Source organism: Salvelinus fontinalis, chromosome 4 (assembly GCF_029448725.1).
Source record: "Salvelinus fontinalis isolate EN_2023a chromosome 4, ASM2944872v1, whole genome shotgun sequence".
Classification (NCBI taxonomy): domain Eukaryota; kingdom Metazoa; phylum Chordata; class Actinopteri; order Salmoniformes; family Salmonidae; genus Salvelinus; species Salvelinus fontinalis.
Genome location: NC_074668.1, coordinates 43,175,634 through 43,199,580, shown reverse-complemented (window position 1 = coordinate 43,199,580; position 23,947 = coordinate 43,175,634). Strand labels below are relative to the sequence as shown.

The window sequence follows — 23,947 nt, the reverse complement described above, 5'->3', positions numbered from 1 at the left end:
TTTCAAGACACTGGTCCTATTATTATATTCATTTTAAGAGGAACACAGCAGCATAACTTAAGCCCTAATGAGGCCATTCCAACAATGTTCATTCCTGGGAAAATAAAAAACCTCCTGCAATCTTGACTATTTGGTTTACCATTAGCCGTACACCCCCCCCCCCCCCCCCCCCCCCCCCCTTTTAATCCTAACTGGATTGTCTCCGGTCGTGTTTTAGAACTGACGTGAAGTTCTATCGGTGAGGAGTACAGAGCACAGCAGGTGAGACGGAACTATGGAACTCTGAAACCCGTGAACACTGGTGTTCTGTGTGTTCCGTATTCGAAGGAACTCAAGTCGGCCTACTGTCTATTCCAAAGAGACCTTTTCAAAACCAAAAACCAACCCCACAGATGGAAAAGCCTGAAACAAGAATGCGTGCCTATTCATTGCCGAAAAGGAAATGTTTAGAACAGTACAACTGCAGACATTTAAATCAAATAAAGTCTGAATGTCCTTGTTTTGTTATCCAATTGCATTATTTCATGTCTCTCATGTCTATTTCTGCTCTGTGACTGTCCCACCTTCGATCTGGTGAAATAATGGCAGATAATCACAGATTCATTTGAGATTATTTTCTTTTCTTCGGAAGACAGTTCCTTTAAAATCACACGTCTCTGATTTCGGGCCATTATATATAAAGTTAAAAAATTCCAAAAACTCTTGTCATGTAAGGCTGTATAATTTGGCTAAAGAATGGCTGCCAGCATTACCCCTTTCTTTGTGTCTGCTCAAAAGGCTGGCGCCACGTTTTTTTTATTTCTCCTCGCTGAGCCGCCATGTTTTTTCACTCGCATGGCCCTGTCTCAGTCTGGGAGAGAGCGAGAGAGAGAGAGAGAGAGAGAGAGAAAGACAGAGAGAGAGAGAGACAGAGAGAGAGAGAGAGACAGAGAGAGAGAGAAAGACAGAGAGAGAGAGAGTGACAGAGAGAGCAACAGAGAGACAGAGAGAGACAGAGAGACAGAGAGAGACAGAGAGAGAGAGCGTGTAATATTCCTATCCCATCACTGGATTCACCTTAGCCATCTTGAATGCACAGAGAGGGTTGGCTAGCCACAAAGACGGACACACATGATACAGTAACGTGTTAGCCAGCCGTCAGTCAGCCAGGCCAGCCACAACACTGGGCCTAAACCTAACACAGTGCATGCTGGGTCACCCCAGCAGGATTCCCCAAAACCCAGGAATTATTACTGACACATCTACTAATAATCTTTGGGAGAGAGCATGCACGCGAGAAAGAGAAAGAGAAGCAGCTGCCAGGGTTGTAAGGGCGGTAGGAAGAGAGGGGCAAGATGGAGATCAAGAGAGAGAGAGGGGGAACGAAAAAGGCATATTTCTCAAATAACACAGACACACCTCACAAACAACCAGCTAAGTCTCAACTACGATTCCACATATCTTTACCCCCAAACATCATTCCACCACACCCCACTTTCCCCCAAACTTATTTATATATATATATATTTTTTTTAAGTACTGCATTTCTCAATTCTGACTGGACTGTACCAAATAAAGGTATTCAAAACTAAAGTGTAGTGATCCTTAAAAAAACACATACTGGCTGTAGCCCCAGGCCACGTTCATCACCTCTGTTTATCCTGGAGGCTTAGGGCACTTTGGGGGCTCCCCTTAAGTCTCTCTTATCTCATTAGCCTTTTAAACTGATTAATATGAATGCCCGGGCTCTCTAAGAAAGGAGGGAAGGAGGGAAGGAAGAGAGAAAGAAGAGAGGGATGGGGGATTTGAGAGGAAGGGGTTTTGTGTCACAGGACAATGAGCTGATGGCTTTTTAAGCCTCTCGGTGACTCCATGGTTAATACCCTGGGTAGTAACGTTAGATTCAAAAGGCCCGGGATAGGGGCTTCACTCCACACTCACTCTGGAGAGATTTGGGGGGTAAAAAATAAACATGGAGAATAAATACCGCAACTAGAGCCAAACAAAATAGATGAACTCTACTTCTTAAATAGAACAAAGACATGTTTGTGTGTGTGTGTGTGGGGGGGGGGGGGGTCTGTGTGTGTATGCCCTATGTTCGTTGGGGTGTCATATTTGGTTATCTGGGATAATGTTTTGGATTATCCAGGGAACCAAAGCTGGGCCTTGAGGAGAGGAGAGGGTGAGGATAGGATTTAACACACATTCCGTGGATTAATTGCTTCCCCTGTATGGTAGAAAATGAGGTCATAGAATAGTGCTGTGGTCTGTTGTAACACTGCTGTATACAGGGGGCTTCTGCTCACACACTCGAACATCGAACCCAAACCGAAGGGTGCGGGAGATACAGCTAAGCCAATCAGAATCCCTCCGGTAGAATCCCTTTCTAAACCAGATTTGATGTACAGAGGAGTAAAAGGAGTCTACTCTACTTGATCAAACAACGGTCGAAGAAAGGAATGGTGGGTCTAAAATAACTACTTTTAAGAATATATCCCAATGATAGCGGTATTGTAAGTGGAAATCACTCCACAGTCTCTCTCTCATGCGCGTGCGCGCACACACACACAAAGGGAGACAAAACATGTGGCCTGAACCGGAGAAGGGTTCATCCTTTCTGCAGAGACCCATCCTACCCCACCATCACTGGGAAGGAGGGAGGGAGCTAGCTACTAGCCAGCCCTGTGTGGAAGGGAGGTAATCAACTACCTCTGTATGGGAAATAAGGTAGCAACCTGGGAGAAAGTAGAGAGGGAAGCTAGTTAGCTCTATGGAGGGATGGAAGGAGGGCGGCTAGAAGAAGGCAGCTAGAGTAGAAAGTCAGGGAAGGAGGGAAAGGGAGGCGTGAAAGGAGTGATGAGAGGGTTACAAACAGAAGGGTGTGAGGGGTATACATGGGGCCACCTCTTCACCACTCTCCTCAGCCTCACTGTCGCCCTCGGTTATAAGACTCTGCCTTCCCCTTTCTTTCTCTCCCTCCGTGAACATGCTACAACTTCAGCTGTGCCCCACCCCTCCCTCATCAACTCCTCCAACTGCTCCATCTATCCCTCCCTCTTTTCCTCCCTCCGTTTTAAGTGCATGCATACTTCCAGTCCTGGCCGTGGAGAGAGAGTGGACAGAGAGAGGAGGAACAATGACCGCCTTTCAGCCTGTCAGAACCCGGTGTGTGTGTGTGTGTGTGTGTGTGTGTGTGTGTGTGTGTGTGTGTGTGTGTGTGTGTGTGTGTGTGTGTGTGTGTGTGTGTGTGTGTGTGTGTGTTGAGTGAGAGAGGGTTGTGTTGGTTGTATTTGAAGCTAGTTTGGAAGTGGCCTAAATGTTTAGTGGCTCCTCTCTCCCTTTCAGGCAGCGGGGCTGAGCGAGGTATAGGCCTTGTTTCCTTGTATTGGTGTTTAAGGAAATGGAATTGAGTGGGGAAATTGGTGTTGCACGGTATACCGGTACCACGGTAATATCACGGTACCAAAACATCATGATACTAACATTTTAGAATACCATAGTAGCGTTTCATATGATATTCCCAACCTTTCAGCCCTACCAATCTAAAAAACCTGCTGGCACCTGTCATAAAATGGTTATAAAGTCAGATTTGATTTTTTATAAATTCCGTTGAATTTAAGCAAAAGCCACTAGTCTCTTGTATGCGCAGGTCCAATACTATCCACTTCACTTTCATACACATATCCCATTTGGCAGCTGTAATAAACCAGAGCATCCCCTACCAGCCCTCACTCACCTGCTTCTCTCAGCATTTCGCTTTTTCAGCATTCCCTCAGTGTTTTCCCTGTACTGACACAAAGACATGCAGATCATTATGCATTATGCCTCTGCAAATGTGAGCGAATCAGGCATCCTATGCTGTTTTCTATGACACACTGAACAGTGCGAAGTTCAATGTGCCACGTTGACTAGAAGTGTGAATTTCAGTTTTTTTTGGAGCTAGGCCACTGATTTTTCTCCGCCGTCGTGATACTTGGCCTGGTATCGTATCGTATGTAACATGTTGTTATTGTGACAAAACTAGGGGAAATACTATAAAGACTGACGCGGACAGAGACTGACGCAGACAGACCGACCAACTGCTGTGCATCCAAAACCCACATGCTGAGACATGCTGGGCGTTCAGTGGCTCTGGCTGGCAGTACACAGATGAGGGTGCGGGTGTATTGTGTCCCTCTGACGAAGGTACAATACGATCAATGCAGTAGGTTCCCTTAACGTTGAGGAGCAACGACGTCTCCAACATTTTTTTACCCAAGCACCAGGAGTCATGGTACAATAAGGCGTGCTAACATTTCCTTCCTGAATTTCATATTCTGCCAATCGGGAAGCAGCAGTAATGTATGGGCTCTACTCTTGGGAAGGGACATTAGGGAGTAAACCCAGCAGACTGTGAACGTTAGACTGGGGAGAAGTGAAATCCGTTCTAACGTTGGTGACTCTTCATGAATCTATTGCATCGGAACTAGAGCGTACCGGTCGGCTGCATTCTTTTCTATAGGAAAATGGACCACACAGCCTAACCATTTGACAATTTCTCTCTCTCTCTCTCTCTGTCACTTCTGAGAAATTACCTCATGAGTCATTTATGACGGGCAACAACTGTCAATTAGTTCTTTATTTTAGAGCTGGAGATGTGTCGTCCTCTGGGACCCATTCTCCACACTGCTCCCCAGCTAGAACAACATCCACTCCCACCCTCGCCAAGCCAGCCCCCCCCCCCCCCCCCCCCAAGTTAAATAAGGAAAACGTCTGTGAATGGTCAAAGTCAGTGTACCATGGAAAGGAATTATCTGTGGAAAATGGGTCTGGTAAAATCAAGGTTTTCAATCGGTTGGTCTCGGTGGCGTCACATTTTCCAGTTGCACAGTAAATTGTGACAACAAAAAGGAAACTCAATCATCCAATCAAGCCCTTCTGGTCTCTTCATGCAAATGTTGTTATTGCGTCACAATGCGATTGAACTCGGAGCGTAAATGAGATCAACAGCGGAACACAGAGAACAAATCAAGCAAGACCAAATGAGCTGGTCGAAATCAAATAAATGATTTTACTACACTTGATCAAAAGCTCCAAAAATATATATATTTGTTTTTCTTGGTTTCAATTGAAAAAATTAATTAACATATCTATGTGCATGTAGCAATACGCCTGACTTCTCCATAAATGTAAAAAGTCCAAAAACAGACACGCAACATAAAATCCAAGTTATGTTCTTGGACTCCTCTCTCTATATTGACACAGGGCATAAAGAACTGGTGCCATGGGTGGCAATGTTGAGTTACTGCAAATTCCATACAACCCGTCCACAGCCAAATCTAAAACTTTGCATAGACCCATACAGTCACCCTACACTAAACGGACGAAGACGAGCAGTGAGGACAAGGATGGGAAGGATTGGAGGGTTGGAGGACAAGAGTGTCTGATAAATGATTGACAGGTCGAGGTTTGGAGTTTTGGGGTGTGGGGGGGGGGGGGGGGGGGGGGCGGGTGTTAAGGGGTAAGAGACCTGCACAATAGCGCCCACATCTGGTCTGGGAAGGCAGAGCACCCCATGCCACTACCAGCTGCTTCCAGACCTCCTAATAAAAGGCCAGAGGGTTGGTGGTGGTGGTGGGCAGAGAGAGGGGGGGGCTTACTCTGCAAAGGCGGGTGGGGGCTTACTCTGCAAAGGAGGGTGGGGACCTTATTCTGCAAGGAGGGTTGAGGCTGGGGGGGCCTCAACAGTTTCAGACACAAAGGCATGAAGCCGATAGAAATAGAATGCATAGAATATACATCCTTCTACAATTCTGATTCAGAGCTTGAGAGAAGCAAGAACAAAAAACAACGTGTTTATGATACACGGCATCTAACCCTAGGAACTGATCCAGAGTCATTTGTGTGGTTTAGGTCGATAGGTAAAGGTTACTGAACTGGGAAAGGGAGAACTGGTACAGATTCAGTTCTTAAAGAGTAAACCCATAAACAGACCATAAAACATTCCCCTGTCTCTTATACCTCGGAGAACCCTGACACACAGAAACGAAACTCAGACCAGGGGGATTTAGAAAGCATTAGGGCTTAATAAAAACAACCGTGGAAATAGAGGAGAAACACAGGAAAATCAGACAGGGAAAAAGTTATTTTTATCAATATAGTGAGAGAATTTTTGAAAAGTACAGTATACGGTCAGACACATGTGGGTGTTGCATAAGCTGGTTAATACTTTATTGTTTCTAAGTAAAGCTATAGCGTTCCTGTGAAAGCTGAGGGTTAGCGAGCAGCTGAATGGAGATGGGCCGGCCGATAGCAGAGTTTCAGCACTCCACTTGACCTTGGAGTGATTAAGATCAAAACGAAGCACAAAACTGGGCATTGAAAATGGGGAAAAGGTCCATAGTGAGTCACTGAAATGAGTTAAGGCCACAGTACAGTATGTGCCATCTAGAGCCTGCCAGTGCTATGCACATAACCCAAGCCTCCAAGGGTGATTTTGTTTTTTACAATAGTTTGGGGAAATATTTTCTGCTCTCTTAGATGTACCAAATTCATGTCATTTATCTACATCACTGTTAAACTTGGACAAAAAAAAATCTAATCAGAATTAACTTTCATGTAAGAACGCTAAAAATCGCAAAACATGAATTCAAAAATTCACCAAAACAATTAGTCAGCAAAACAAATTCTCAAAAAGCTTTTTTTAATTTATTTTGTTTTAATGTATGCATGTTTCCCTTACAATGACATGCAAGTTCATATAATCTCCAAGGAGTGACACATCCACAGACCCCAGTGGAGCTGACTGTTCCGCCCGCCGCTCGGCGTCTCTAATGGGGTCAGAGCCGAGAGGCAGTAGCAGCTACTGAAGAACATCCCACACACATTTGACTGAGCTGTGTTGTGTTGCGTTCTCTACCAGAAAACCCCACCCCTACTGTGGTCTCTCCTCTCTTTCATTATAACAACCCACAATGGATACACTTCAGAGGTAGGAAATGAAACTGTTATCATGACGGCGTCATAAGTTAAGTCAGAAATACACAGAGGTTACTTGTTCAAATACGGCATTCCGTTTTTTCCCCCGAAAGACTCTCTTGAAATGGAAAGATATTATTGGTATCAAAAAGGCAGTGAATGCTATTTAGCCCTCGTGAAAGTCATTCACATTCATATCACAAAGCATTCTCTTCTCACTTCATATTTTTCCCGTAATCTTAATAATTTATCACACCTTGTACGTTGTGTATCTCTACCACTCTCTCCCTTTCTCACTGTATCCCTCTCACGCCATCTTTTCTCTCTCTCTCTCTCTCTCTCTCTCACTCTCTCTCTCTCTCTTTCTGTCCTTGCTGAGTCTAACCTACGCTCGCAGTGAACGTGCTCTTGCGGACACCGCAGGGTTAAAAGAACGACAGAGCAAGAGGCCATTAACGAGAACTAATCAGAATTCAGTCAGAGAGAGAGAGAGAGAGAGAGAGAAAAACAACTGACGGAAAATAAGTCAGAGGGTAAAGAAAAAGAGAAGCGACAGGGCAGATGAGATAAAGTGTGTAGGTCATTGGGGTCAAATTCATTTAAACTCAAATCCACTGTTACATTGGGTGTGGGATTTAATCTAAAAATATCCCTTCCATGTAAATGAATATATCTCTTATTAAATAAGACATGGAACTTTAATCAAAACATTTCCGTAATGTAAATAAATAAGGCCTTATTGGCTTTTGAACCCCCTGCACGGACTAGTCTCCTATCTCTCCATAGTTATGGCTAAGGTAGAGACGACCAAGGGGTGTGGAGACTGGCTTTCCCTCTACAGTCTGAACATGTACCGTGCCTGTGTTAGTGTAATCAGCACACGTGCACACACACACACACCAACACACATGCAGAGTGACAGACAGTTTGTCACGTCCCGTGGCTCAGCGACAGGTAATGAGAAGTCCAACCGAGTGAGATGTAATTATCAGACGTTTATGAGAGTCTGAAGGAGAGGGAACAAGCCCTCGGTGACCTCCGAACCCATTATTCACGCAGCAATGATACATGCACGGAGTGGCCTAAGAGCTATAAGGAAGGCCAGCCAATCGGGGTCGGGGTCAATAATACCATTTCAGTTCAGTACATTTGGGATTTACTGTTTGGTAAATCTCACATACACACACACACCTCAACGTTCTCCAGCAGACACAGGCTAGCTTTGTGCTGTATTGCTGTGTGACCTCTGTGTGTGCCTGTGAGTCTCCGAGTGTGTGTGTTTGTGTGTGCGTGCGACCTCTGCGAGACTGTGTCTCTCCAACAAGCACCCCTAGTTGGGTCCATGGAGGGACTCTTGAAATATTTAATTGTTTTCATTCATTTTCCGGGCCCAGTGTGAGAACGAGAGAGCAAAAGAGAGAGAGAGAGATCCACAGCTACAGGGGACAGGGAGAGGAGAAGAAGCAAGGGGGAGAACGTGGGGAGAGCTCTCACCAGCAGGACAGCAGGGACCTCCTGAGAGAGAACAAACTTCCCTTCATTACACCAAATACTCAAGGTACTGAAAGAAAGAAAGAAGAATCCAGAGACAAAACTGTGTCCCTTCATTAAGGACGTGAGAGAGAGACAGAGACAGAGAGAGAGAGAGAGAGAGAGAGAGAGAGAGAGAGAGAGAGAGAGAGAGAGAGAGAGAGAGAGAGAGAGAGAGAGAGAGCGAGAGAGCGAGAGAGAGAGAGATTCACCAGAGTAATTAAGCAGTTACAGGTTCCCAGTCTCCTGCCGAAGGTGTGAAGCATGTAAACGATCACTTCACGTTGAGCCAAAAGGGCTACAAAAGCCTACAGTCTGCTACCATACACCACTGAACTGTACACTTAAGTCCTGAGAGTAAACACTTACGCTAGCAGATAACTAAGGGCTGTATGATTTCTCCACAATCCCCTTTCAGAGAGTAATATTTCATACAGAGAACATACGCCATGCACCACATACAGAGAGAATAGATATTTATTTACTGAGTCATCCGTAAGAGCGTCTTTGCTGCTCTACTCTCTCTCCCGCTGTTCTAGTTTTCTGACTCTGCCCTATAGGGTTGAGAGTCAAACAAACTTGATTAGTGTAAGTAGAAGAGAATGACTAACATTATTAAACCCTTTCACAAAACCTGTTTCCTGTCCTCGGGCTAGTCAGGACTTCAAAAACAAGACAGGGGCTAGGGAAACAATCTATTTCTCATATTTTACAATGACACACAAAGTTCAGCACGTATCAAAGCCTAGTTTACTTCTCCTGACAGTTTTCTTTTCTTCAATTTCCACTCTCAACCAGAGATTTACAGTGAGTTTACTCAAACGTTTTAATTTCTGCGTCTTTTATTTTTTGCTTCCCCTGGAACTAAGTAAACGGTCAGCCCATCTGGAGTGAATCAAGTGGTCCACAGAGCCGCCAGTCAAAGTCTTTGTGAAAAATGTGCACCCTAATGAAACTGTGTCTATCAGCGTAAGACATCAGATTGAGCCCAACTTTGCGTTACTTGTATTGAACAACGCGGCACACAAATAAACAACTGGCTTAAGCTAGAGCGCAGAGCTAGACCACAACAGTCACGGTGGAGTGTATCAGCACTGGGGATCTCTAGTCTACAGCTAGAACCGCCCAACCCCAGCTCTAGTAGGCCTCTATGCTGAACCCTACACTTGTACCATCACCACTAACTGCTCTTAGCGATTAATCGTTTTTTTCCCTCACAAACTTCAAACTGAACATAAATAGTTATACAAGAACGTCTGTGTAGCTACAATTAATGACTTTTAAAAAATTATTTGGAGAATTAGCTTAGGGGCTTCAAACAACAAATAGTGAACAGCTAAAACCGCATTGGAAATATTCAGACCAGAGTTAATGGTGATATAGAAAGTCATAAATACTAATTTAAAGTTAAAATAACACATAAAATAAGAAGCTAAATATAATAAGTAAACATATTTTTTGACTAATGTAAAGTGTGATTGTCTGCTGTTAAGTTTTCCAGAAAATTTTATTTATTTCCGTCAACATAGTTTTATTACATGTATGGCCCTCTGTTGAAAACGGCAATAGCTAGACGTTCTATGGTACGGGTTCAAGGAATTATAAAGGTCAACCTACGCTGACCTTATTCTCACTGTAATACTGCTACATTAGTGCTTTATTGTACCACTCAATACAAATAGATATTTTCATGAATATGACGAATACACATCTTGGACACACATCTTCTTAGTCCTATAAATAACTATGTTTGTAAAACTATTTTCTCTCTTGATCAATATCACTGTTGTTTTAAATTGTTCGATACAAATATTTTTTCTCCACTAAAATAAAACAATTATTTTGCCAATTCTTGTTGATATCACCCATAATTTGTGGAAAAGTTTCAGATTAGAATGTATCCTAACAGCTCCATGCACGCTTGCATGTCCATCACCTTTATTCAATATTCAAGAAACTAAAGTTCGTTACATCATTTGATACCTAAGAAATCCATTAAGTGGGTTTATTGGGGGGCAAAATGTGGTTTGGAACTTTGTTTGTTTATGAATGTATCCCTCAAATAGGCTATCATTGCGAGCACAATGGTGTTGGAGCAGAAGTGTCACAGTTTCGAACTACCTGGCCGTGGGCTAATAAATTGGTGAATACATTCTACATGTCCTATTTTGATCATCAATTTATTTAAATGTTTGTGATTTTAGACTGTATGACAATAACGTTACCTATCGAAACTCGCAAGAGGTAGAATACTTTAGTGCAGCAAAAGTGATTGCTTTTCAGAACTTTTTGGGACTTTTCAGTCAACCTCCAATTGAATTACAGTATTTAAATAGGCTATTAATTACATATATATGACTTAAATCTATAAACCAAAATAGTCGCATAATGATATAATAATTCTAAGTAGGTGAAAAGATTTTGGGGGGAAATCCAGAGGAGTTTAACTTTTTTCATAGGATTAAAACATGTTTTCTGAATGAGAACAATAAGTGGATTGGATAAATCCGTGGTGAACAGCTCATATCATGATCAAAAGAAAAGACAAGAAATTAAAAGACGAAATTAAGTCCAACCTATATCAGCCTGTCGAAGCGTTTTGGTCCTGATTGAGTAGGCAAGGCCTATTGATTTCTGATCATCTTCAAAATCGTAAGAGGGCTCCGCAAATGTGCCGATAGGCTACAACTAGTGCCAAAACATGAACGGGAGGCCTACAGACTTGACTGGTTCCCTTTTCACCCGCTTGTTGTTCTTACAAATACGAACTCTGGGTTAATCATGGTGCCATGTTTGACCAGCATATGCTACCTGGAGTGGAATTCCGCTCCTTCGAAGATGAGAGAAGTAAGCTACAAATACGCGTGTACGCCGTCCAAACAACGCAATGATCTACGCGCTATCCTACATGCGCCAACAGCAGGCTTACTCTAATCAAATAACGTTCCATGATTTAACCCGGTGTCTATCCAGAAAACCGGCACTAGCGCACACTCTTTGGTGGGTGTTAATTTCAGTAACACCGAATGCTGGTACTGGAACCCCCGCGAATTTACTCTCCAACGGTGCGCTTTTCGGGTAACACATCGAAGGTTTATTATATGCCAAGATGACAGATTTGATAACTTGACGAGTTTGATTACTGTTGATTGTATACAATTCAGTGTAGCATATATCCCAAATAGGCTAGCCTAAATCCAACCCGGTGTGCACAGGTTGTGTTCTGTTGCATCAATAACCGACCCACATTTCTGGGAAATATAACCCATCTGAGTGATGTGTTCAATAGGCAGTAATCTATACCTTAAATAAAAGGCACCGCCATCGGTCTATATATTTGATCCACCGAAACGTATTGGTTCACACGGGCCGCCCCTGGAGAACATCGACTCGCTTCGGCCCCACTGGACGCGCTGAGTGGCACCTACCTGGGGTTGGTTCGGTTCCAGAAGACGGCATAGCGGTCGGCCACCACCTTGGAGCTGGGTTCCTGGCTGAATACACACATCCATATCACCAGAAAGACGAATAGCACCATCTCCACTTGCAGCATCACTACAGCAAAGTTCGGCACGTATTCCTCTTCGATGCGGGTTGACTGCGGGATCAGTCAGTTTAGGGTACACTTCAGCGGGAGAGATGCTTTCTCTTGTTTACATTTGTGTGCCTTTTCTGTCCTCTGTCGCAGTTTATGAATGGCAGAAATAGGCAAGACAATTCAACAACAGAAAATCGCTGTCTCCTACCCCAAGGTGCGAGAGGCTTTGATAGCGCAACCTGCAATAGAGATTACGCCTCGTTGGTCAATTGGAATCACACTTAATTTGACGACAGTAGCAGGTGAAGTTATCAAATGCGAGTGTCACTGTGGTTAGTGCTTCTCTCTTCAGGTTCAGTGTCTGGTCCAGTTGTATGATATGTTCACGGGACATCCGTTTTGACGGTTCCAGTATGCGTAAAAAAATTACTCCTAGGTCAGACAAAATATGTTCACACAAATACACATATAGGGGTATCAAACAAATATTGATAAAACAGTTGTTAGAAGTCCCCTCTAACAGACTACATCAGTCTCTGTACGGTCATGCGCTGAGCTGGATCGGTGTCAAGACTGAGTAAGGAAAAGGAGCAATATGTGTCCAATGTCCCCCTATAGCTCGTGTCCTTCAATGTCCACGTTTTCAGAGATGGAACTTTGGAACGCCATTATAGGCAACCCCCGGTTCTAGTCTAGTCCTTTTTTTCGTAACGCTGTCGCTGCTCCGTTCGCAGACTGGCCGAAAAAGGCAGCTATCCTTTCTCAGCGCTGTCTTGGAAGTGTCAAGGGGGTGGTGGGGAGGAGTCCGCCCTCGAGCCTCTCTCACGCGCTACTGCTGGGTGACAGTAGAGACGCTTCTTTACCCGGAACCCAAATGGCAGCATTCCACTGCGTCCTCTTCATATATAAGCATTGGGAGAGAAAAAATTAAACACGCTTTATTCCTGTGCTTCTTTCCCCTGATGTTTAGATTCAACGGGACGAGACTAAAGGGACGGTGAGAGCAAAGGCAGCCCGGTGCAGACAGAAAGTGGGTTCGGTTACATCCGAACGGAGGATAGTCCCATTGGTTTGAATTTTGAATGGGCGTCACACTAACAAAGCAAAAGCCCTCCCCTCCCAACCGAACTAATTCAATTACTATGAGGTAGCTGAAAGTATCGTTTGCACTGGGAGAAGGAGCTCAGGACAGGGACCGAGACATAGCCTGTCAGATCACACTGATTAACGCACTGCGCAGGCTATTTCATTACCGAGAAAACGGACACAGTCCAAGGTTCGAGTTACGATCTGGACCGATATGGTGTGTGTGTTTGTATCTCATTAACTCAGAATAGAATCGAACACAACACATTTTCTGTGCTTTTGACACACATTTGTAGCCCTGGGTCTAAAGCTATCTTATGATTTGAAAGAAACTGCAACAATACATTTTTCATCCAGAGTTTTTTCATGATGACATGACCTTCCGCAGCGGATGGATATCCAAACTTGTTGCAGTGTGGTGTCGATGCAGCGCCCAGACGCCCCGTAGTGGAGACAAGGAAAATCAGCCAAGGCTACTCCCTACAGTACAACTCCCACAGTACAACTGGCACAACGAAGTCCGACTGGATACAGAGGTTATGAAAACATGTTATGGCAATACTAGATATGTATTTTACAGAGAGTACAGAACCTTTACGATGCATAAAACATTATATTAAATGTTAGCAAGTGAGACTTCCGAGTGAACTATGGGCATGGTGATTAGTCTAAATAATTATTAGCTACTCTTCTGTTGATTAATGTGGCTTGCCAACGCAGACACACTTTCAATATTTAACTGTAATTAATTCTAGAAGCGTCAGAAAGTATTGTTACCACAACAGTTACAGTTGAAACTACACAGATATAAAGGGTTAGCCACGTTTTAACCACTGTGTGACTGAATAACAGGTGTCTGTTGAGCCATAGCCTTTTTAATCCGCCAGCAGGTCATATATAGAGGGGCCAGGAGAAGAATGGGAGGAGGGGAGCTAGAGAGAAGGAAAAGAGGAGGGATGGTGTTGGGGAGGAGGTTAGATGGGTCACAGCTCGTACTTTAAAATAGTCCTTTTGACCTCGTCCTGGTAGCTGTTGTATGCTGAACACACACACACACACACACAGATTGGAACTCAGGCCACTGACAGCTACCAGGAGAGGAGGAGAGCCTAGAGGTCAAAGAACAGTCCCTTTCACAGCCACTTTACAGCCATAACTGCATTCCTTTCCTGCTCGGTCTCTCTCTCTCTCTCTTGCTCGCTCGCTCCACACACACACATACATACACCAACAATGCACAGACACTAATGTCTGTCCATAAAAGGAAGATTGGGCTGCTGTGTATGAGAACCCCCTACTGCCTACAATTCTCTTTATCAGGGAAACAGCCATTTACCCTGTCCCCTGTTAAACCCACACAAACAAACACAATACACACACATCAGATATTCTCTCTGTCCCCCTCTTTAACCTGCAGTCCCATTGGGTGGCTGTGATTACATCTATCTGCTACAGGCCTAGTTTTCTTCCAGGACCATCTACACATTCTCATGGAGAAATGACAAGGAGCTTGAACTCCATTTCCAAGAAAAAAGAAGAAAAAAATGCACTTGATTGATTGGTGTTGAAAAATACAATTTCGACAAAGAACATTGTGATAGTACAGTCGTGGCCAAAAGTTTTGAGAATGACACAAATATTCATTTTCACAAAGTTTGCTGCTTCAGTGTCTTTAGATATTTTTGTCAGATGTTACTGTGGAATACTGAAGTATAATTACAAGCATTTCATAAGTGTCAAAGGCTTTTATTGACAATTACATGAAGTTGATGCAAAGAGTCAATATTTGCAGTGTTGACCCTTCTTTTTCAAGACCTCTGCAATCCGCCCTGGCATGCTGTCAATTAACTTCTGGGCCACATCCTGACTGATGGCAGCCCATTATTGCGTAATCAATGCTTGGAGTTTGTCAGAAATTGTGGGGTTTTGTTTGTCCACCCGCCTCTTGAGGATTGACCACAAGTTCTCAATGGGATTAAGGTCTGGGGAGTTTCCTGGCCATGGACCCAAAATATCAATGTTTTGGTCCCCGAGCCACTTAGTTATCACTTTTGCCTTATGGCAAGGTGCTCCATCGTGCTGGATGGGCATTGGTCGTCGACCAAAGGCATTGGTGACGACCAAAGGCATTGGTCGTCACCAAACTGTTCCTGGATGGTTGGGAGAAGTTGCTCTCGGAGGATGTGTTGGTACCATTCTTTATTCACGGCTGTATTCTTAGGCAAAATTGTGAGTGAGCCCACTCCCTTGGCTGAGAAGCAACCCCACACATGAATGATCTCAGGATGCTTTACTGTTGGCATGACACAGGACTGATTGTAGCGCTCACCTTGTCTTCTCCGGACAAGCTTTTTTCCGGATGCCCCAAACAATCGGAAAGGGGATTCATCAGAGAAAATGACTTTATCCCAGTCCTCAGCAGTCCAATCCCTGTACCTTTTGCAGAATATCAGTCTGTCCCTGATGTTTTTCCTGGAGAGAAGTGGCTTCTTTGTTGCCCTTCTTGACACCAGGCCGACCTCCAAAACACCTGCCTGCTGCCAGTCCTGAGCAAGCTCTGTACTGGTGGTGCCCCGATCCCGCAGCTGAATCAACTTTAGGAGACGGTCCTGGCGCTTGCTGGACTTTCTTGGGTGCCCTGAAGCCTTCTTCACAACAATTGAACTTCTCTCCTTGAAGTTCTTGATGATATGATAAATGGTTGATTTTAGGTGCAATCTTACTGGCACCAATATCCTTGCCTGTGAAGCCCTTTTTGTGCAAAGCAATGATGACGGCACATGTTTCCTTGCAGGTAACCATGATTGACAGAGGAAGAACAATGATTCCAAGCATCACCCTCCTTTTGAAGCTTCCAGTCTGTTAATCGAACTCAATCAGCATGACAGTGTGATCTCCAGCCTTGTCCTCGTCAACACTCACACCTGTGTTAACGAGAAAATCACTGACATGATGTCAGCTGGTCCTTTTGTGGCAGGGCTGAAATGCAGTGGAAATGTTTTTGGGGGATTCAGTTCATTTGCATGGCAAAGAGGGACTTTGCAATTCATCTGATCACTCCTCATAACATTCTGGAGTATATGCAAATTGCCGCCATACAAACTGAGGCAGCAGACAGTGAAAATTCATATTTGTGTCATTCTCAAAACTTTTGGCCACGACTGTAGTTGGCCATGTTTTTCAAGGTCTATGCAGACAATTGTAAGTGTCAGAAATCATCTTTTGGTGTATAACCCGCACACACACGACTGTATGAAGAGAAATTGAGTTGAACACGGGTCTTACTCGCTCTACTCCTGCTCTCTCTCCCTCTCTAGCTCTCTCTCGCTCTCTTCAATATCACTTCACACAGGAAGCATTGAGTGTGTCTAATCCATGTACTCACAACATACCAGAGGGGAATTTTACGCTCTGTCCCAAACCAACACAGGTGTCACACACACACACACACACACACACACACACACACACACACACACACACACACACACACACACACACACACACACACACACACACACACACACACACACACACACACACACACACACACACACACACACACACACACACACACACACACACAGGTCAGTGGGAGTGCGTAGAGGACTGGCTGTTCAGTATGTAGTGTTCTTGTTGGTTAGCCAAATGTGTAATTAGAGAGTAAACAGTATCCGACAGCATCACAGACTCATTAAAGGGGTGTGAGATGAGAGCATGGGGGACCTAGCTAGTCTGGTGTCAACTCGACAGCTCCACTTCTGGCTGCAATACAGTATCTGCACTCTCTTAGAACCTGGAGTCAGCAGAGGGGAAACCTCAACTTTAGCAACAAAACAACATATGTTTGGAAGCATTTGTCACTCACTCACTTATCCCCGTCGTGATGGCTGGCGCATAGAGCAGCAACAAGCTTCTGTCGGTCTCGGGACGTCTTCTCTACTGTACGGCAGTTCTGCTGATGATGTTGGAGCTCAGACTCCATTGTTCTCCTCCATATTGTCTTGGGCCTCCCCCTCTTGCTGCCCAATGTATCCATTTGTGGCATCTGCAAAAAAACACAAATGAGGAGAGAAAAAAAAAACTATCAGACAACATACAGTGAGCTCCAAAAGTATTGGGTCAGGGACACTTTTGTTTTGGCTCCCTAAAATGGGGGGGGACTTATGTACAAAAAGTGCTGGAATTTCTAAACGGTTCACCCGATATGCATGAAAACACATACCGGGTCTGTCTGCACGTTAACCTCATAGTCATCATTATATCATTTTAAGTCCAACGTGCTTGAGTGCAGAGCCAAAACAACAACAAATCTGTCACTGTCCCAAAACTTCTGGAGCTCACTGTATGTAGCTAAAAGAAAATGCATTCTCAGTCTACTTACCTTATAAAATAAAGGTGCAATACATGTGTAATAAAGGTGCAATACATGTGTAATAAAGGTGCAATACATGTGTAATAATGGTGCAATACATGTGTAATAAGTGTGTAATATAGGTCTAAGTGTGTAATATAGGTCTAATAAAGGTGTAATACAGGTCTAATTGAACATAAACAGGCATAACCAGTAGATGAAACAGGTTGGAGCAGCAGGTCCTTCACAGGAGCTCAAAGACCACTTAGCCCCTCATCACACACTCACAACTCCTCCAGCATTGTTTGATGTGGGGCTGTATTATCTGGGTCAGGGGCTTAGGTCACTCTGGGCTAATAGGTCTGAAGAGAACACTTTGACCCTGTAGTCTACCGGTAACTGGACGTAGTGCTTACAGGATAAACACATATTTTTACCAGTTTGTTCTGAAGATTACAATAAAGCGCTAGAGTATTCCAGTTACGTGAATTCTAAATCAGCAATAAATATATTAAATACGCATCGATAATGGTGAAGAGTACTTATGACATATCTCCTATCTGTGTTGTAATGTAGGAAGAGAATCACATATAAACATGTGTATCGACATGCAGTATGTGATGTGTTCAGACGTCGTGTAGCTCCCGGCCTCGTTGGTACACAGCTCACACACACGTGAATATGATGCTCTCTCAGCTTAGACAATGGAGTCCGTGTGAGTTCGTCTCACAGAGTGATCACTGCACATACAGTACGCTCCTGTGCTCTACAGAGGCACGCTGGGAGGGACCAAGAGGATAGGTAATCACAGTAGAATCACATCACTGAGAGGATCGAAAATGCTATGCTATAAAGTTATACTGGTCATTTGATATGAACAAATGCATAAAATTTTAGACTTGGGTTATTGCTAGTTTTACTTCATGCACCCTGTGTCCACTCCAGTCTGACACCGCAGTGTCTCTCCACCTGTTTTTACCAGTCTAAGCTAATGTCCTCCTCATTGATGTCATTTCAGAGGTCATTTTAGGTCATTACACTGGATTTGACCTTGTGTCGGTGAATCATAACAGTATCGATTTTTTTTATCGTCCCATAACGAATACTCTAAAATTGAATCCGTAGGCGCTCTTCAGAGAGAGTGGTACTCCTACACTCAACGCCCACCATGTGGTGAACATTCTTGTCGTTATCACTGATAGATTGCACACACCCCCCCCCCCCCCTCTCTCTCTCCGAGTCCTTTTCTTTAGACCGCATATCAGATGAGGTCTTTTATTGTCACACAATGCACTTCGAGCCTCAGCAAAACAGATCACTCAGAGTGTCTGTGTCACAGAGGAGACACCTCGGGTTGACGGAGTCATGAACAGCGGACAGGAATCAATAGGAAGGACTAATCGGATGTATTTGCTGGGACGGGCTCAGCCCTGAATGTCAATGATGGAGCGCTGATGAGGACCGATGCTGTCATTACGACACACTCTATAGAGCAGACAGGTGTAGGTGGGAGAAGACAGGACTAGCCCGTCTAGCCAATGAAGAGAAATAAAGTGGGTTTCCCAGGCCTGCTGAGGGAGAGTTTTCCTGCGTGAGTGAAAAAGGAGCAGTTAGTCAAGCTGCGTGTTGAGAGAACGAAAGAGCGGGGGTCTGTGCGCGAGCGTCGAAAAGGGAGGCCGGTCTTATCTAGCCGAATAAATCTTTCCCTGACTGCTCCATCTCCATGTAAACCTTATGAACACACACTTTGTTTTGTCTCAGATGAGTGAGAATAACAATGTGAAGCAGGTCTGGTCTACACGGGGCTGTTGGAAGTACAGTAAACGATATAGAATTAATAAGAACATTCTTTAGTAGGGTCAGTATCAGCCGTGCACTTCGCCTCTCAGCAGTACAGATAGCACTTTTCTTTTCTCCCTTTTCTTTCCTCTTTCACACAGAGTACACAGTAACGGCCGTGTGTGCACTCTCTATCACAGCACCTTCACAGACACATACAGGATGGACCTTTAAGACCCTGCAGCCCACCAAATCCCCAGCTGCTCTATAAATGTTTCTTTGGCGCTTTGTTTCTCTATGTCGGTGTCTGCTACATTATTCTCTCGGTTTTTATCACACAGCTCACAAATGAGATCTAGTCCAGCTGGATTCTGCGTGTGTTCTCGCGTCTTAGACAGACTGTGTGTGTGTGTCACAGGAGGTTGGTGGCACCTTAATTGGGAAGAATGGGCTCGTGGTAGTGGCTGGAGCGGGATGAGTGGAATGGCATCAAATACATGGTTTCCATGCCTTTGATGCCATTCCATTTGCGCTGTTCCAGCCATTATTATGAGCTGTCCTCCCCTCAACAGCCTCCACTGGTGTGTGTGTGTGTGTGTGTGTGTGTGTGTGTGTGTGTGTGTGTGTGTGTGTGTGTGTGTGTGTGTGTGTGTGTGTGTGTGTGTGTGTGTGTGTGTGTGTATGTACCTCAACAGGCTTTTTAATTGAAAACTCAATCCTAAAAATGGTATAATATATTCAGACAACTGCATTATTGTACATATGACTTCTATACAGAATAGTTGTGTTACAGACTGTGACGACCCAAAGGTGGGTGGATGGAGAGAAGGCAGACCACTGTTGAACATCTTTGTAAGTCGCACTCTTTCATTATAGAAATGAGTGTAAAAAGCCTTTGATATGACCTTAATACAATCCAGTAGTCATTCTGGTCCATGGGGCTCTGACTTCTTTTAAGTCCCTGAATGAAATGGATGTTCCACATTCGTTTATTCCAGTTCTGTAGAAATGACTGAACACAGTGTGATTCAAAGGCAAGCGCAGACTTAATGGGGGAGCCTTGCTCAAAGCAAAAATGGAAATAAAGGAATATTAGCCTTGTGTCAGTACTGTTCACAAGATGAGTCATCTTCTTTAATACAGGTTTACTCTTCTCCTTCATTCCACATTCTCTCTCGTTCTCTGTCCCGTTGCTACGTGGGAAGGGGCACAACTGAGTTCAGCCGTACATCATTGATCATAGTACAATAGCATTAGGGTATGTTGTTTAGCATGCTAATTAGCTTAAGCGTGATGGATTGGGATTCGTCGTAACGGGATGAGCTGAGATCCAAGTTGACCAGAAGGTTTGTGACTCTGATCAAATGAAGACGACGATAGCCCAATAGGATCCCTGATAATAGAGCGAGAGTTGGAATATTGAAAGTGACAGAGTGTTTACAATGGTGGCTTAGAGAAGAAGCCAATTAAAACAAGTGACCATAGAGGAACTAAGACGAATCAACATCTTTCTTCGGGATATTCACTTGATTCTACCCCTTTTTTTCTTTTCATCAGAATATGATGAATTAGAGTCACCTCAGTTGTCTCCTTGCTTCAGGCATTGAGAGCCATAATCAAAGTCACGGCCCAATCTTTTTTATTATCTTGCGCAAAGGTAAACTCTTAATTAATCATTAACTCAAACATACTTTCTTGCAACTGTAGGGGTAAATCTTATTTTTGACGAACCGTGGTTTCAATGTTTACCCACTGGGCAATTTTTTTTGTTATAAATCAACGTTGTTTCCACATCATTTCACCCCCAAAAATGTCACGTGCTGACGTTGAATCAACGTGGGAAACTGATTGGATTTGAGAGAAAAAAGTCATCAACATATGGGAATATCGTCTTTTTTGTCCACCCAACTTCTGTAGATCTCACGTTGAATTCACGTTAGTTGACAGCTCAACTGTAAATCAAAACGAGACGTCGAACTGCCCAGTGGGTACCCTCTTAGTGTGAGTCAAGAGGATGGAGAAAAAGCGTTCTAACATGGCGTCCATGTGGGTGGTTGAAAACATTACAAGGAAGTGACCCGAATGAAGAGCCTAGTTCCATTCATGTCCTTATTTGGAAGGACCTCAATTGAGGGCTGCGTTCCTCCATGGTTGTTCAATGTGAGAACATTCATATAGAGCCTGACACCAGAGTAATCCTCCTTCTATAGATGTCACTCAGTGTCCCCTGATAGCCCACTTCCTTGCCTTATTCTTAGTTTGTCATTTTTAATGTGAGGAAAGAAGAGCGATTTGGAGCCTGCAGCAACTGCATCTGTGCCAATCTGGTAATCACACTCACGCACACAAAGCACGCATGTGTTGCTTCTGGAAAAACATATTTTCAAAGGTTTTCTTATTGAATTTCGGAAAAAAAATATTTAGGCGTTTTAGCTTGAGTAATATTCAACCAATGAGAATCAGGAGTGAGAGAAAGTGCAGATCTAGCACGAGCACACAGTTTGGATTACCGGGGATGTCATGAGAAAGTGTTGAACTTAGCTTAAGTAATGGATGATGGATTCACACACACAAACCAGCACCAAAATGATACTGTCATACAGCGAGAGTTATTGCCCATGCTAATGCAGTGTCCAGAAGAGAAACACCCAAAGCCTTTCCTGGTCCCCACTTGCATAGTGATGTCATCATTCTGTTCACTGTCCTATGATGTCATCATACCGTTCCCTATGCTCCCATGATATGAAGCAGGAGATGTGAGCTCACTGCATAGTTCCCCACAGTAGTATCAATCACTTTGGCTATGGAGGAAACGGATGTGTTGGACTGCGGTCATGGCAGATCAGCTCCTCCTAACACACAGCTGGCAACATGGTCGAACCACTCCTCAGCCATCACTGACTTTTCCCTCTCAGGAAATAGTTTGATGTATTGGTGTCATTACCTATTGACACAGTAACTATATCAGGGGGGGCTACAAGAGATTAGCATCCTTCATCACATAAGCGTTTATTAAATAGAATCTGATTTTTATTACTTGATACAACTCTGTAATACCTGAAAAACTCTTGGCCCTGGTAATTATAACCTGGAACAACGACCCTCAGTTCTCCTGGTCAGGTCATAAGGAAAAAGTCACCATTACAGTGTAGCCCTACCAATGAAAGCTATATTCTATAGTCTCAGTAGATACGCCTACTCATTCAAGGGTTTTTATATATTTTTACTATTTTATACATTGTAGAAAAATAGTGAAGTACATCAAAACTATGAAATAACACATATGGAATCATGTAGTAACCAAAAAAGCGTTAAACAACATATCTTTTAGATTCTTCAAAGAAGCCACCCTTTGCTTTAATAACAGCTTTGCACACTCTTGGTATTCTCTCAACCTACTTCACCTGGAATGCTTTTCCAACAGTCTTGAAGGAGTTCCCACATATGCTGAGCACTTGTTGGCTGCTTTTCCTTCACTCTGCAATCCAACTCATCCCAAACCATCTCAATTGTGTTGAGGTCGGTTGAATGCGGAGGCCAGGTCATCTGATGCAGCACTCCATCACTCTCCTTCTTGGTCAAATAGCCCTTACTCAGCCTGGAGGTGTGTTGGGTCATTGTCCTGTTGAAAAGCAAGTGATAGTCCCACTAAGCGCAAACCAGATGGGATGGCATATCACTGCAGATTGCTGTGGTAGCCATGCTGGTTAAGTGTGCCTTGAATTCGAAATAAATCACAGTGTCACCAGCAAAGCACCCTCACACATCACACCTCCTCCTCCAGGCTTCACGGTGGGAACCACACATGCAGAGGTCATCCAAACAGAGATTCTCTTTGGCAGCAGGTTATTGCTGTGGCGGGGGGGGGTATCATAGTCAACATACAATTATGATTGTAACGCTTTATCTGTAGTCATTTCACATACTGATTCTTTCTGACCCAAAACTGGATGCTCAGCATGCAGATGACTAGGCAACTTAATTGTAGTAAACATAATATGCTCTAGTAAATCTCAGATCAAGACGTAGGCCTACACAATGCCATTGAATGGAAGTGGTATGAATGTGGTCTACTTCAGGAATGAGCTAGAGAAAAATATTCAGACTCCATGCTAGCAATACAACCACTGTTGCTTCAAGGGGTTTTGCTTCAATTGTCTGCTTCCTCAATTGGATTTTCTTCTAGAAGCTTCAGGTAATCCCGAACCAAGATCTTCTTTGGTAGGATATCTGTGAGAAACCACTACTACTACCTACTCTGCGTCTCACAAGGACACGGCGGTTGGAACCAAAAATTGCAAAAATCTCAGACCAAACAACAGATTTCCACCGGTCTAATGTCCATTGCTCGTGTTTCTTGGCCCAAGCAAGTCTCCTCTTATTATTGGTGTCCTTTAGTATTGGTTTCTTTGCAGCAATTCGTCTATGAAGGCCTGATTCACGCAGTCTGCTCTGAACAGTTGATGTTGAGATGTGTCTGTTACTTGAACTCTGTGAAGCATTTATTTGGGCTGCAATTTCTGAGGATGGTAACTCTAATGAACTTATTCTCTGCAGCAGATGTAACTCTGGGTCTTCCTTTCCTGTGGCGGTCCTCATGATAGCCAATTTCATCATAGAGCTTGATGGTTTTTGCGACTGCACTTGAAGAAACTTTCAAAGTTCTTGACATTTTCCTGATTGACTGACCTCCATTTTTTTCGATTTTAGTCTAAAATGACATA

At 43.8% G+C, this 23,947-nt stretch overlaps 1 protein-coding gene across 2 annotated transcripts in view; it reads right to left on the bottom strand.

The window, feature by feature from the left end:
- The window catches only part of LOC129853837 (ephrin-A5b-like), a 109,453-nt gene extending 96,403 nt beyond the window's left edge, over positions 1 to 13,050 (bottom strand). Inside the window, exon 1 of one of the 2 annotated variants that reach the window (XM_055920273.1) lies at positions 11,895 to 13,050. In XM_055920273.1, coding sequence (XP_055776248.1) covers positions 11,895 to 12,019 — 125 coding nt within the window. In that variant the 5' untranslated portion in view covers positions 12,020 to 13,050. The remainder of the gene's footprint in view (positions 1 to 11,894) is intronic. The other variant, XM_055920272.1, reaches the window with a different exon arrangement.
- Between the last annotated feature and the right edge of the window lie 10,897 nt (positions 13,051 to 23,947).